Source organism: Daucus carota, chromosome 1, assembly GCF_001625215.2.
Source record: "Daucus carota subsp. sativus chromosome 1, DH1 v3.0, whole genome shotgun sequence".
NCBI classification, from domain to species: domain Eukaryota; kingdom Viridiplantae; phylum Streptophyta; class Magnoliopsida; order Apiales; family Apiaceae; genus Daucus; species Daucus carota.
The window spans coordinates 55,435,551-55,450,338 of record NC_030381.2 but is presented as its reverse complement, the minus strand read 5'-3'; the positions used below and the strand labels follow the sequence as shown (position 1 = coordinate 55,450,338).

Sequence of the window (14,788 nt, the reverse complement as noted above, 5' to 3'; positions counted from 1 at the left end):
ACATATTGTTTTTTAAATTTTATTTTTCTGAATAAAAGTTTAACATCTATATTTTTATTCAGAAAAAGAAAAATTAAAAAAATAATATCTAAAAATATGTTTTTTTTGCACATGGAGTACTAAACTGACTCCAACGTTAAAAATATGTTTAAATTTTTGGTTGTTTTATTTGATTTAAATAAAAATAAATAAGAGATAAATTTAAAAATCTAAAAATATTACTCCCTCCGTCCCAGTGAGTTATATACACTGGGATTGGACACGGAGACCAAGAAAATGTATAAGAAATAAGTAAAGTTAAATGAAAAGTGGGTAAAGTGGTGGGACCCATATATTTTTTAATAATAGATTTGAGATAGTGGAGGAAGGTAGTGGGTGTAATAGTGTTTTTATTATTATAAAATGGAGATAGTGGGAGAATGTAGTGGGTGTAGTAGTGTTTTATATTATAAAAAGTTGCTATTTTGGGAATGTATAGAATTGATGGGACATCCCAAAAAGGAAACTGTATAGAATTGATTGGGACGGAGGGAGTATCTAAAACGGTCTTTCTAATGTGTGCCCAAGGGCACACAATAAACACCAACTTTCATGAAAATAGCTTGTTTTGATTGGTGGAATTGATGTGAATGCAGGGGGGCCATTTACATTTATTATTCATCCACCAATCAAAAGCTAGAATTCTTATGGGAGTTAGTGACTATGGTGTGCCCTTGGGCACACCATAGAAAATTCGTATCTAAAATAATAGAATTCATAATCTTCCATTTAGATGTAATACCATTCATAAAAAATGTGCGAAACTCAATATATAATACTTTCAAAATTTCTACTAATGATAGAGTGATATTTTTGATACAAAATTTTCTAATGAGTGTTTCATTTAAGTCAATTTGGAAATCAATAACTCAATTGATACATTTGAACGAACTTCATATTTATCCCCTTACTAGAATTAATAAAACTGAAGTTAATAAAACATTAAATAATAGTAGTAGTACTTTGCTTTCAAAAAACATAAAACATTAAATAATACTTAATTAATTATGAAGAACACGAGAGCACAGTCGTCTTCAACAGCAAGCTTCAAAAAATCAAAGCCCTCGCGTTTCAATCAATCAGCTCAATTGGTATACACACACACACACCTGTACTCACACATGTCTCTGTTTTGTTCGCTGTAATTTCGCATTTTACAGTGCATAATGTTTAACTGTTTCGTGTTTTTCAGGGTTTTGTATTGAGTTGTAATTTTTGTGTGATTTACAAGTGGGTTTGTTTGTTTTAAGGGGTTAGGTTTTTGGTGTGGTGACTGGTGGTGAGTTTTATTAGCACTAGGTTTTCGAGTTTTCGGGGGGGTTTTTGGTGGTGTTTTGATGTGTTGCTAGTTTTGGGTTATGTTATGATGTGTTATTAGTTTTGGGTTAAGAGCAATGCTGTTTGGGGGTGTGAATTGTCATTGCAGGTTGGTAATTTGGTAAGTTGTGAGTGTTGGTTTATCTTTATGGTTTTATTAGTTTGTTTTGGTTTATATTTTGATGTGTTGTGAATTCAAAAAAAAATATTTTGATGTGTTGTTGGGTTTGGGTTGAGTGGAACTGTGCTCGGGAGTTTGGATTGTGGTAGGAGGTTTGGTATGTCTACAGTTTAGGAAGTCTGATATTTTGTCGATTTGTGTTCAAACTTGGTACAATTGGATTAATAGTGTAGACATACTATTTACATCAATCAGAGGCATTACAAATGTAAACTTTTATATGTATATATTAATATTAATGTTACACAGGGGGCGCGGTTCGATATGATACGTGGGATGAAAACAGATCCACGGCTCATTACTTGAATCCTTATATTTACATGTTTGTTCTGTGTCAAGTTCCCGTTGCCTACATTATAACTTTACATTATTGTAGTCTGCTAAAGTGTCTTATTTGGCTTCACTAAAGAATTGTTGTTTTGTTTGTCAGTATGGGTGACAGTGAGACAGTGGTAACTCAGACAACATCTGTGATGGCCTACACATCCACTGAATACGCCTCAACAGATAATTATAATGAAAATGCTGCATCTGATGCCGTCACATCTGATGCTGGCGTTGCTGGAAATGTACCTTCTAAAATTTCTGCTGGAAGTGGAGAAATGAAAGTTCTTACTGACGTGATGGTGACAGATAATACATCTGAGCACACACAAAATCCAACTGATGAAAATGGAAACCAAAATCTTGCCAAGGAGGAGGTTCCTACTAAACAAATGATGTTAGTTGCCAATTCTGCTAGTGAATCAATGACACAACATATGTTTCTGATTACAATTCTTTAAATGGCATTGATGCTACTGAAGCTAAAAATGTTGTCTCAGATGTTGGTGAGAATGGAACTATCGCAGTTGCCAATGATTTCATGTCTGATGCTCCTGGTATACCTACTTCAATACATCTACTTAATGCTATCAGTGTAACCTTTCACACAATACTGTGATCTGACAGTGGTAGAATTGAGCTATACTTGTTTTTGGTCTACAGTAGATAGATATTATGTTTGTACTATAAATGAGATGGTGAAATGTGGCCTTAGATCATCATCAATCAGGATTTTCTTTTACAGGTGTGTAGGCTGTTTTAATTATCTTTTGTGCATTCTTTGACTACAAATACTTGTTAAGGGTGAGAATATTTGGTGCTTGCTATAAAAATTCAAATAGTAACATGCTTGAAGTCTAGTCTAATACTCTTTCTTGTCTAAACGAATAAACAGTATCTGTTGCTGCTTTTTTTTTACTGCTTAGAGAGAGATAATAAGTCCAGTCCCCTACAGATATATTTGAACCTTTTTTTTACTTTATTTGGAATAAATTGCTGCAGCTTTGTCTGCTGAAGAAGAAAGACTTTGGAGTATAGTAAGAGCTAATTCTCTGGAATTTGATGCTTGGACTGCCCTGATTGAAGAGACTGAGAGAGTAGCAGAGGTATGTAAAATTTGCATTGTTAGGTCAATAATGAATATTTTTAGTTCGACTCCAAGAGGATCTCTACTTTGTTTCAGGAGTTAAAATGAGTGTTTAACAGATTAAGAGCGTCTCCAAGAGGCTCTCTATATAAGCTCTTAAGTAGAAGAATAAGGTGTCTTGGTTCAAATAGAGCTCCAAGAGACTCTTTATAAATTTAAGTGCCTCCTCTCTCTCCTCTCTTTTAGGAGCCTCCATATGGCTCTTAATTTATTTTTACTAGTAAAAAATTCATTCTCTCCCCTACTATGCACCACTTTTCCCTCACTTTTTAGTTCATATATTAATAAAATATAAAATAAAGGAGTGTAAAGAGTATTGTTAGATTTGACTCTCTTAAAATTGTGCCAACTTCCTAAAAAGCCATATATTTTATATTACATTTAAGGACCAACTAGGAGACTCCTGGAGATGCTTTAACACTTTAAAAGTCTCTAAGTGGCCCTCAAAATATTTAGGACCCGCATCTCTTTTATTTTGAGGAGCCTCTTACCCCTGGTTATTTTTGTGTCATTAATAAGGATTTTATTTCCATCTGTTACCTAAATATGCTCCTCTTTTTGTTGATAATGTATTAGCAAACCTGTACCCAATTCGAGTTCAAAATTGGGTAACTAATATATTCACTTTCCTTATTTTCAGGGACACATATCGAAGGTTCGTAAAGTTTATGATGCTTTTTTAGCAGAATTTCCTTTGTGTTATGGCTATTGGAAAAAGTATGCAGATCATGAAGAACGTGTGGGTTCTACTGACAAAGTAATTGAGGTCTATGAAGGGCAGTACAAGGAGTAACCTATTCTGTAGACATGTGGTTGCATTATTGTGTATTTGCCATCAACACATATGGAGATCCTGATACTGTTAGAAGGTATATACTACCCTGCTGGCTCTTTTTCCTCGTCAGAGAAATCGGTTTTAGCAGTTTATCGAGTGCCACAACGGTTTTGCTATTAATTTTGTTGGGCAATAATTAGATTTTGTTTTAATGTATGTCAGGCTATTCGAACGTGGTTTACTCTATGTTGGATCAGACTTTCTATCTTACACTATGTGGGATAAATACATTGAGTATGAATACACAAAGCAGGAATGGTCTCGTCTTGCCATGATCTACACACGGATATTAGAGAACCCTAATAAGCATCTGGATCGTTACTTCACCAGGTGATCATTCTAAATACATGCTTTTCTTATTACTATACAGCTCTTGGTACTTGGGTTTCCTGGAGCTTACTTGAAGGTACAACTCTTATTACAGCTTCAGGGAACTAGTGGCACAACGGCCTCTGTCGGAGTTAAGAACTGCTGAAGAAACAGCTGCTGCTGCTGCAGTTGGCACCACTGTTCAAGAAATTGAGGAGGAGGTTCATCCTAATGCTGTAGAGTCTCCGAAGCCAGTAAGTGCAGGCATAACAGAAGCCGAGGAGCTGGAGAAGTATATCACGATTAGAGAAGAAATGTATAACAAAGCTAAAGAGTTCCAATCTAAGATCATTGGTTTTGAAAGAGCTATAAAGAGACCTTACTTTCATGTTCGCCCACTTAATCCTGTAGAACTGGCAAACTGGAATAACTATCTTGATTTTGTAGAAGCTGAAGATGACTTCCAAAAGGTATTTACTTTGAAGTACTGGGTAAATCCTCATTATGTATTTATTGGTTTATAGTTAGCTGCCGTTGTTATGCATTGACTTGCAGTTAGTAATATCTGCTGCATCATTTGCTTTACTAACCGTTGGAAGAAGAACCCTTTAAAAACGGGATATTGAACTTGGATAAAGCATGGACCTTCCTTTTGGTTTCTATAAGGCTAAGTACTTTAATCCTTCATTTGTGAGTCGAGCATTCTGGGTTGATCGTGTTGTATGGTAAAATATATATTTAAACTTCTAATGTTATGCATGCAGGTGTGTTATCTTCCTAACAATCTGTCTGTCAGGCTAGGAAGGTCCCTCGAAACGTATTTGAGGGGCCTATTTTTTATGAACGGAGTAGATCATACTCGTCACTCCTTAGCCCTCTCTGTTTCAGATTTTTTTTTTCTTGGGTTCACATGAAAAATTAATAGAAATTCTGAATCTCCACACTTTTTGGGGACAGGTTGTCAAGCTATATGAAAGATGCCTGATTGATTGTGCCAATTATCCCAAGTATTGGATACGTTATATTTTGCATATGGAAGCCAGAGGAAGTACAGATCTGGCAGAGAATGCACTTGGTCATGCTACTCAAGTCTTTGTCAAGGTATGGTTATAACTTATAGGTCTCTGATAGTTGATCTGATTATCAATAAATAATTTCCAGCACATTTACTATGCTATATTGTTAAGTATATGCCTAAGTTTGTTAGGGTAGACAGACAGAGTGCAAATATGGAACATCGACTAGTAAGACTATTGAATAAAGTATTTGTCAACTAATTTGGCTTTATTAGTATTTGGATGAAGTGATTTTTTGGTATATTTGCAGGGGAAGGCCGAAGATGCATGTTCCTTGTATGAACAGGCCATTGCAATTGAAAAAGGAAAAGAACATTCCCAGACCTTGCCACAGTTGTTTGCTCAATACACTCGATTTGTTTATTTGGTATGTCTCGTCCCTATCTATTAGGACACTAGCGCTTTGCTGCTATTTTCTTCTTCAAAATTTTATTTGGAAATACTCTCCGTAAATTTTTACAGTTACCAGTATTTCATAATCGGAAAAAATCGGAGATTTAGGCAATTATCTTAGTTCCAGTATTTAAATCATGGTGGATGCCTTGCTCTTGATATCTGAAGTTCTTATTTTATTGTTGGTCATATAGCTGTGTATTTATCAACTTATACATCTGTTGTATTTAGGTTTGCGGGAAGGCGGAAAAAGCAAGGGGAGTTCTTGAGCAAGCACTTGAAATTGGCCAATTATCAAATCACTTCTGGAGGTTGCACATCTCTCTCTCTCTCTACACACACACACACACAAAACCAATTAATTCACTAGTACATATATTGATAGATAAATCAACTTATATCGCTTGTGATGCTATCTGAACTTGAATTTTTTCATTTGTGGCATTGCAGGCAGTTATTCATTTAGAATCGATCCAGTCAACCCCAAAACAGATAGAATTTCTTGATTCACTGATTAATAAATTTAATGCACCTAATCCTGATAACCCTTGCGCTGCAAGTTTTATTGACAGAGAGGAGCTATCAAGCATCTTTTTAGAGGTATGGTAATGTGGTTTTTATCGAGAGGAATTGCCAATTCTTACATTGTGGTTACCGAATAAAAGTCTCATGGATTTAGTTGAGATCGGGCAGCCACCTTGATAAGCCATGTATAAAGCAGATATTGTAGAGATTTTTAAATCCGGCATTTTATACTATTTTTACCCACTGCGGGCTTTTGTAGTTTTTGGATCACTTGGCGGATGCAGATGCTTATTCTGTTAAGTAGGCTGAAGATAGGCATTCCGAATTATTCTTTGTGCACAAGAGCACATCAGAATCCAAGATAAGGCATGCAGATGACATTCTGCAATCTGACAAAGCAAAGCTAGCTAAATCTGGTTATTCATCCTCCCCATCAGTGATGGGTGCCTATCAAAGCACAAAAAACCAATGGCCAGCAGGTTATGGTGCACAACCTCAAGCCTGGCCTCAAGCTACACAAGCCCAAGCACAGAACTGGACGCCTGCCTATACTCAGGTATTTGCACTTTTATATGTTAGAAGAAGATTCATGAAGAGATTGGAAATTACATTTGTGGGGTTTAGATTGCTCTAGACTAGTTATGGTAAGCCTAAAATGAATTGCATATTTTTAAGCCTTTTGACGTCTTTAAATTGACAACATGACATCATCTTCTATGAATCCGTAGGCTGCATATGGTGGTGCTTATGGAAATGCGTATGCCCAGCCACAAGTACAAACATCTGTGCCCCAAGCAGCTGCTGCTACTGCTTATGGTGCCTATCCTCCTGCATATACAGTTCAGGTAATAAAGTTCGTTGCAAATATGTATAGTGTATAACTCTAGCTGTAACTATAGGTGGCCAAACGAACGAGCTGAATCGGCTCGCCTTTAAACTCGCAGAAAATCGGCACACGGCGAGACGAGTTGAAACTCGCCTCGGCTCGTAAATCTATACGAGACGATCATGAGTTTAGGTTTGAGAAATCGGATTCGGATTCGCCTCGGCACGCACGTATCGGCACGGTAACGTGACGGGACAGTGACTCGGGATGTTTGGAATCGCCTCTCTCGACTCGCCGAGCCGTCTCGGCTCGTCTCGGCGGAGACGGGTTGGTGGTCTTGTTTTTGTTTATATAAGTACCTATGCATGAATGATGATGAACGTGTAGCAGTACTGTATAATAATAAAATGGTCACCAGTAGTAACTGTATGTTTAACTCCATTTGTTAATATGTTCAGCACTTGTTCCCTTTATTTAGAATGTAACTTTATTTCGTTTAAACTGTAACTTTTTGTTTATATTTTGTTTAAAATGTAAATGTGATTTATTCCGTTTTTTGGAGACTCAAATTATTTGTAATTTTTTTCAATTAGTAAAATAAGTAAAGGTACTGTCCTTTTTTTTTTTTTAATTACATAATATAGTAATAAAAATTAAATAACTATTGATTGATTTGATAAACTATTATTACCGTGTGTAATGTGTATACATGACTACATGAGTATTGTTATAAATTAATAATAAATTAAAAACTGTAGTACATAGTGACATTATTGGACAGAACTCTCATGTTGAGTTGATAGCTTGACTTTGGTCTGCTGCACCTGCACTTCTGTCTGTCTCGTCTCGGGCGAGTTGGACAGCCACCTGCACATGTCAATACACAGATAAAAAAATAAAATAAAATAGACTAACTCGCCCAACTCGCGAGTTGGACACGAGTTCAATTTTGGCTGATTCGTCTCGTCTCGTCTCGCCTCGCCAGCCTGAAATGAGACGTTCACGAGTATAGCTTTCACCAACTCGTCTCGTCTCCGACTCGTCTCGGGATGCTCGTTTGGCCACCTCTAGCTGTAACTAAGTATATATGCATGACTATATATATACATATAATCCTGCATAATTGTTGGTCATCTTCTCGCTTAGTAATTATTTATTTTTTTTTATTTTTTTCCGTCTAAATTTCTGTTAAACCACTAATATTTTATTTTAAAATTTCTTCTGTCTAAATTTCTGTTAAACCTCTCTTCGTTTAGCAGGCTCAGCAAACTTATGTGCAAGCAGCTACGCCAGCACCTCTAGCTCCAGGCTCCAGCACAGCAACCTGCTGCTGCTGTTGCCCAAGCATATTATGGCACTTACTACTGCTGAGTCAACTAATGTTTCATACGATTCTTCAGTTTGTAGCTCAGATAGTTTGTCATTGGGTCTGTTTGCGGCACCTAATAGTTAGAACGTTAATTCAAGCAGTATACTGTGTTGAGGTTGTAAGTTTAAACGACATCTGTTTTGCATGTTTTTGTATTCCTCGCATAGTGCAGATTGCGGGTGGCTTTGCCGAATGAAGATGATTGCCGTCTTTTCACCAGAGTATGCTGGCGGGTTTTTAGCGGTTTTAGTAAAACTTCAGTTAAGGCATATGTATCTACAACAGACTTGAAATAGGAAATAGAATTTCAGGTGTCAGTGCTGTTTAACTGTATTGTTTTTTGGAATACTTGAATAGTAAGAAGGCCTCTAGTTGTATTGACTATAAACATGTCAAAGTAATTAGAATAATGTCAAGGTAACTTGCATTAATAAAACTTGAACAATGTTAAGTGGTGGTGCAAATTTGTTTTATTCACATGATGCTAATATTCAATTCTACATCATTCATTTCCTGCGGTTTACTTGATTGAGATTAAAATGTGCTTTTATAAGGGTAATACTAATATATAAAGATAACTTACTGCGACATTTGATTAACATTTGTATGTCGAGGACTTAATATTTTTGAGACTTGGGAGTCATTTCTTGCGCTGTATTAGTTAGGACCCACAACACAACAATCTTGCCCAAGAAGATAAGCATGTACGGCACTGGCCATCCCCTTCATCTCATGTAATAAAAATATAAAATTATAAAACCCGTCTCATGTAATAAAGTTATAAAACCCTGTTCACTTTTTGAATACCCCTGGCCCTCACTATCTTCATTCCCAGAGCCCTAACAAAAATACACTAACAAAAAAGCAAAGGTCAGCAGTATTCATTGCTCTAAATCTTTATTTCTATTTAATGATTTGCGCACATTTATGTTTATGCACGAATCTACATTGGACTGTTGTTTCATTTATCGAAGTTAATAGTATGTTCTGTGTGTACTTTTGAGCACAAAATGTGTTGATTTTTTCATTGTTTTTACTGTTTTGTGATCATCTAATGTTATGTAATATGCAAACCCTAACATATATATCTTTGATTACGAGGGCTTGTAAGTTGTAAGTGAAATGAGATTGGGGCTTGTATGTGTGAAATGTGATTATTGTTAAAACTTGTTTGTATTAAACTCCTTATTTTGGTAATATTGTTGTGTGTTAAATTTATTAGAGGGAAAGAGGGGGAAATTTATGTGTATGAATTAAATTTTAAATATAAGATATCAAAGTACTTAATAAGAAATATTTAAGCAAGAACTATAGAATGTAAAAAGAACTATAGAATGTAAAAAGTATGAGAAAATATAAAAGGGTAAATATAATAGGCCGTAGTGTGCAATGACTTAGGTAAATAAGTTAAAACCGGAGTACAAGGAGCCTATAAATGGGAGTCAGGAGATGTGTTTCATTTAGACATTTTGTTTTTTCTTCTTTTCTTTTTCAACAAAAAAAAGGTTCACTTCAGTCCAAAATGGTCTTATTTAAGTTGTTAGATGGATTTTGTATTGCAACCTAAAGCGTAATGGTTTTAAATAATGTGTTTTTGACATGGACTAATACAGGGAATGATGGAACAACAACAACAACAACAAATGCCCACCGTCTTTGATGATCACATAATTCGAGGGTTTGAGCAAGAATATAGGAAAGCAGTAGCAAAAGTTTTTATTCGTAATCATGGTGATAAAGGGTGGACTGGTTTCATAGTTAGTCTTAGCCCTACTGTTGTCATTACAGTTGCCCATGCAGTTGGGTCGTTTCCTGTCCATCAGGTTTTCTCTGAAGATCAATTTTATCTGAAGTTTTATGATGACCCCGCCGAATATAAAGCAAGGGCACTAAAATGCAGTTTCAAATCAGATCTGCTTATGTTGCATTGTGAGCTCCGCCCAAGTGCAGTATCTTTTTTCGAATTTGCAGACCACACCTCTCCATTATTGAGTTCAACAAGTTTGTTGTGCATATCACATCCAGCTCAACGGGATTGGGTAACTTTACGGGGAACAGTCTGCCGTGTTCCTTTTTTGATGGGAGAGAATGAAAATTATGATCATAATATGCAACTATTTGATCATGACGCTCAGTGCTTTCCTGGATCATCAGGAGCTCCTATCACGGATTTAAGAGGTCGAGTCATAGGCATGAATTTCTCAGAGTATACCATCAAAGAACATTGTTTTTGTGTTCCCAATAATGCCAAGGAAACAAACCTCAGTACATATCAAGATGGCAGAGTCGTGCCTCACCAAATCAAAGAATTGACATTTCTGCCATGCAATGTGAAGCAAGGGATCACTTTGCAATATATAGCCCAAACCATTAGAAGTTTCTTTCAAGATGAAGGATTTAATGATGTTGATATGAATCTTAACAACTATGTCAGGAGGTCAGCTATTAAATATATTATGAAAGAAGCGAAACGTAAAAACCAAGGAAAGCAACCATCACAGACACCTCAGGGGAAACGGCCAAGAGAACAAAGACCTGCTGAAGTAAGCCTTCTTAACTTTTCTTTTAATCATAGTCATTACATCAGCATTTATATGATTATTGTTATTATTCCCTTTTTTGTTTCATGGAAGCTCACTTATAGGTTAATTTATAAAATAGAAGTGTTAGTAAATCACACACACATGCGCACACGTATAATACTACAAAATTTAAGATTTAGAAATTAAAAAGTGTCTTGTACAAGCAAATTGTATCTATGACGTCCTTGGCATCAATTTTTAAGTATCGCGGTTAACGTTATGAATTCATGACTGATACACACATATATTACTAGAATTTTAAAATGTGGAATTTCAAAAGTGCTGTGTACAAGCAATTTGTACTTGTAACATCCTTAACGTAAATTTTTAAGTGTCATGGTGAACATTATGACTACTAGCATTATTTGTTTGTGGTAATTGTAATTTTTTTGTTTTCATGTAAGTTTCTAGTCAACAACTTGGCTATCTTTGTCGGTGAGCAACCACTAGCCCTTTGGGAACTACATGTTAGACGGGGGTGCATGAAAGAATCAAAATATACACCAATTGTTTGTTGGTTTACCTTTTTGTGAAGATAACTATGCTTTACATGAAGATATCTACACTTGTGCTGCCTGCAGTAAGTTCAAATATTAATTTATTGCATTCTTAAATATCAGGAAACTACTGAAGAAAGTAATGTGTTCAATCCTTGTTTATCAATTTCGGAAGGACATGGGGAAACATGTTTGGGGGACATCAAAAAATGTCGTAAAAGTGAGCAGATAGAGGCACCTCTGGATGTTGAAGTACGTTCTGAACACTTAAAACCATATCTTCTTTCTAGTTTGATCTTATGGAAGAAGATATCTACAAGCAATTTGTTGAGTTGGCATTTACTTTTCAATATATCATAGTGAATGTTGGGGCTGCTGTTTTTGAGTTGCAAAAATTCTTTTCTGTAATAGTGATTTATATAGATGTGTGATTGTTATATTCGCAACCGACATGCCACCAAATATTTTCTCCACGGCCAGTGATGCTAGAAAAACAAGTTTTTAATGTTGTGCTGTAGGATAAGAGAATATCAGCATAATCCTATTATGAACTATGTGTATTTCAATTTTATAAACTGTGTTGTATTAACTGGGGTTAAATTTATAATATATTAGTTGATTGGTATCTTTTGTTTTTACATTGCCTATTTAGAAGCTGCCATGATTGGTCACATTTTGTTTTTGCTCATATAGGTCTTTGAATAATAATTTCAATTTATTTGCAGGTTGTTTCTTTTAATCTTGACATGTCTATAGCAAGGTCAGTTAACATCATTGAATCTTCTTTCCAAAGATCACCACCTTATATGCTTTTGTGTTTTGCTTGCCTAAAAAGATTGTCTCGCTTTGTAGCCATGAACCGAAGGTGACAACAAGGGTTGGTCATAAATTTGATCAAAAAACATTCTCTTTGATGAAGCAAGCTCTAGAAATTCAAGCAAAATTAGCACCCAAGTTTCCCAGTTTTGTGAAAAATATGCTCCCATCACATGTTGCTGGTGGATTTTGGCTGGTAAACTATTGATTAATTAAGTAGTATTTCCAAAGAATAGCTAGACTCATGTGTTTCGATTAAGTTGAGTTGTGATTTGTGAATACTTCCTTCAATGACAGGGTATTCCAAAGAACTTTAGTGACATGCATTTACCAAAGCATGATGAAACTGTTGTTCTGATCGACGAAACCGAGCTTGAACATGAGACCAAGTATTTCTTCGAAAAGAATGGACTGGGTGTTGGATGGAGAGGGTTCTCCATTACTCATAAATTGCAGGAGAACGATGTTTTGGTTTTTCATCTGATCCAGGAATGTAAATTTAAGGTAATGGTTCAACAATCTAGTGCATTCGACAGCTGTGTCTCCCACTAGTGGTTGTTTCTGAATGATATGCCTTGTGCATTTCTAATGCCTTCTCTTGCAGCTCTGGAAAAAATTATACATATAATACACACACATATATGTGTGTGTGACAGATAGATAATTTCGAATGTTATTTGTTACTTTGAGTTTTTAAATTGTTATAACCCAGAGAGGCAAATAACCCAAGGTAAGTCGATAAGTGAAGAGAATAAAACTGAGCAAACTTCTATTTATAGGTCAAATTCACTATATGTGCCTTCCATATATTATGCAGGTTTATATCGTGAGAGCTAATGCCTTGACTGGAAGTGATGGAAGCGCCTGTGTAGAAGAGATGAATTGCGGTAAATGAATTATTGTTTAATTTCTTCTAGACTCTAGTCCAAGGTTAATGATATTAACCATATCTAGTATTCATTTTTTGCTGTAAAATTGGAAGATCATGGTGAAAAGGACCTGAAAATTACTGTAATGGCAGGCGAGGAACATTTGGAGCACTATTCTTCTATCCACTGTGGTCAAAAGAAAGACAAGCAAATGACTCTTTCATCAGATTTAAAAGGTGCTATGAAATGCAAGATACTGGAAGAGGAAGAAGCGGGAGGCACCATGGGGAAAGCCCAAGGAATTATCATGTAGTAGCACCGAGAAAGCACTACTTTTTTGAGCCCAAACAATTTATGCGTTTACATCCACAGCCTTAACGTGAAAGATGATATATAACTCTTATTTTGTGATGCATGCGGTTAGATAGAAGATGATACTACATACATTGAGACAGTCAACTTCATCTCTGTTTTTTTTGTGCTGTACAATGCTTGTACTTTTGGGCGTACTTCTAAATCACTATTGGTTGTACACGATCTTGTGTAACAAGTTGCACTGAATTTTTATTCTCTTAAACTGGGTATTAATCCTTTCTCATCTCTCCTGCATTGTATATCTCTGGTTGTGCAGAATTTACAACCTTTGTTGTTCATGATGATGTCTTATTTTCTTTTACTACTGTCTTAATATTGTTGTGTTTATAAGAAAGATGGGAGGTTCTCGATCTTGGTGAAGTAGGATTCATCTTTTACAATAAAATATTGAATTTAGGGGTGCTGGATGCTGCGTGTGATATTTCATATGGGTGGATTACCCTTGCACTTTTTGATTTGCTTCATTAATTACCTGACTTGACTACTAATGATTTAGCTGATATCTCAGTCCCGGTCTGCAAATCTACAAATCTATTATATACAATGTGACTATCTGGGAGGCACCGACTTCTACTTCTTTTGTTAAATAAGTAGCTTCTATTCTTTTATACCCGTTTGTGTAAAGAAGCATAAGCACTTTTGAGAATGCTAAGTTTGCTAACTTTTCTCGCCGAACTTCTACTTCTTTTGCAAACACTTTACTAACTTAAAGTCTCAACGTGGGCAGTGAGCACCTTCCAAAAGGCATCATACTAATTGGAGTTGTATGGTTGTTTAAATCAACAGTTTGGATGGAAATCCTGTGTTACAGATCACGGGTATAAGCACTTCCTTTTGTGTGCATGATGATCTTGTTTGTCCACCTGTTTCACCATAACAGTCTGCACTAGTCAGAAAAAGTTAACTTGTACAAGTACGAGAAGAATAATCTGTCACCACTTGATTTTGCAAGCATTATCATTTTGGAGCTTCTAAACTTTACCATTTTGTTGTAATGCAGGCAGGAGAAGAGACATTTTCTGCAGTCACAAGAAAACAGGTGAAGGATGGCTTCAGGTTTGCCTTACTTTGATCCTGACTACGAGAATCTGAGCTCTAGAATAAACCCTCCAAGCTAATCCCTCTCACATTATTTTCCCAAGCTGGCTGTAGTATTTTAGTTAGTGCGTCTATCATGTCAACAGTCTTCATGCACAATCTTTGGAATCAGAATTTGCAAACTAGTTAAAGAACTTATATGCCACAATATAATACATACTGTCTTTATAACTGGTACCATACGGCAGTTTTTTAAGATGAGTACATAAC

General features: G+C 35.8%; 1 protein-coding gene and 1 pseudogene across 1 annotated transcript; both read left to right on the top strand.

The window, feature by feature from the left end:
• Positions 1-1,012: 1,012 nt before the first annotated feature.
• On the top strand, positions 1,013-8,805 carry LOC108225296 (pre-mRNA-processing factor 39-1-like; annotated as a pseudogene).
• A 2,744-nt stretch (positions 8,806-11,549) lies between these two features.
• Positions 11,550-13,704, top strand: LOC108199114 (B3 domain-containing protein Os06g0194400). The gene is made up of 6 exons (XM_017366873.2): positions 11,550-11,672; positions 12,146-12,180; positions 12,273-12,432; positions 12,534-12,740; positions 13,054-13,123; positions 13,258-13,704. The coding sequence occupies exons 2-6, from the start codon at positions 12,167-12,169 to the stop codon at positions 13,416-13,418; spliced, it is 612 nt and encodes a 203-aa protein (XP_017222362.2). The 5' UTR covers positions 11,550-11,672; positions 12,146-12,166; the 3' UTR covers positions 13,419-13,704.
• The last annotated feature ends 1,084 nt before the right edge of the window (positions 13,705-14,788 follow it).

Excerpts from the sequence above, each read along its gene's own strand:
- LOC108199114 (XM_017366873.2), top strand. Across the intron at positions 12,741-13,053 it reads TCCAGGAATGTAAATTTAAG|GTTTATATCGTGAGAGCTAA; the intron begins GTAATGGTTCAA and ends TATATTATGCAG. Across the intron at positions 13,124-13,257 it reads TGTAGAAGAGATGAATTGCG|GCGAGGAACATTTGGAGCAC; the intron begins GTAAATGAATTA and ends CTGTAATGGCAG.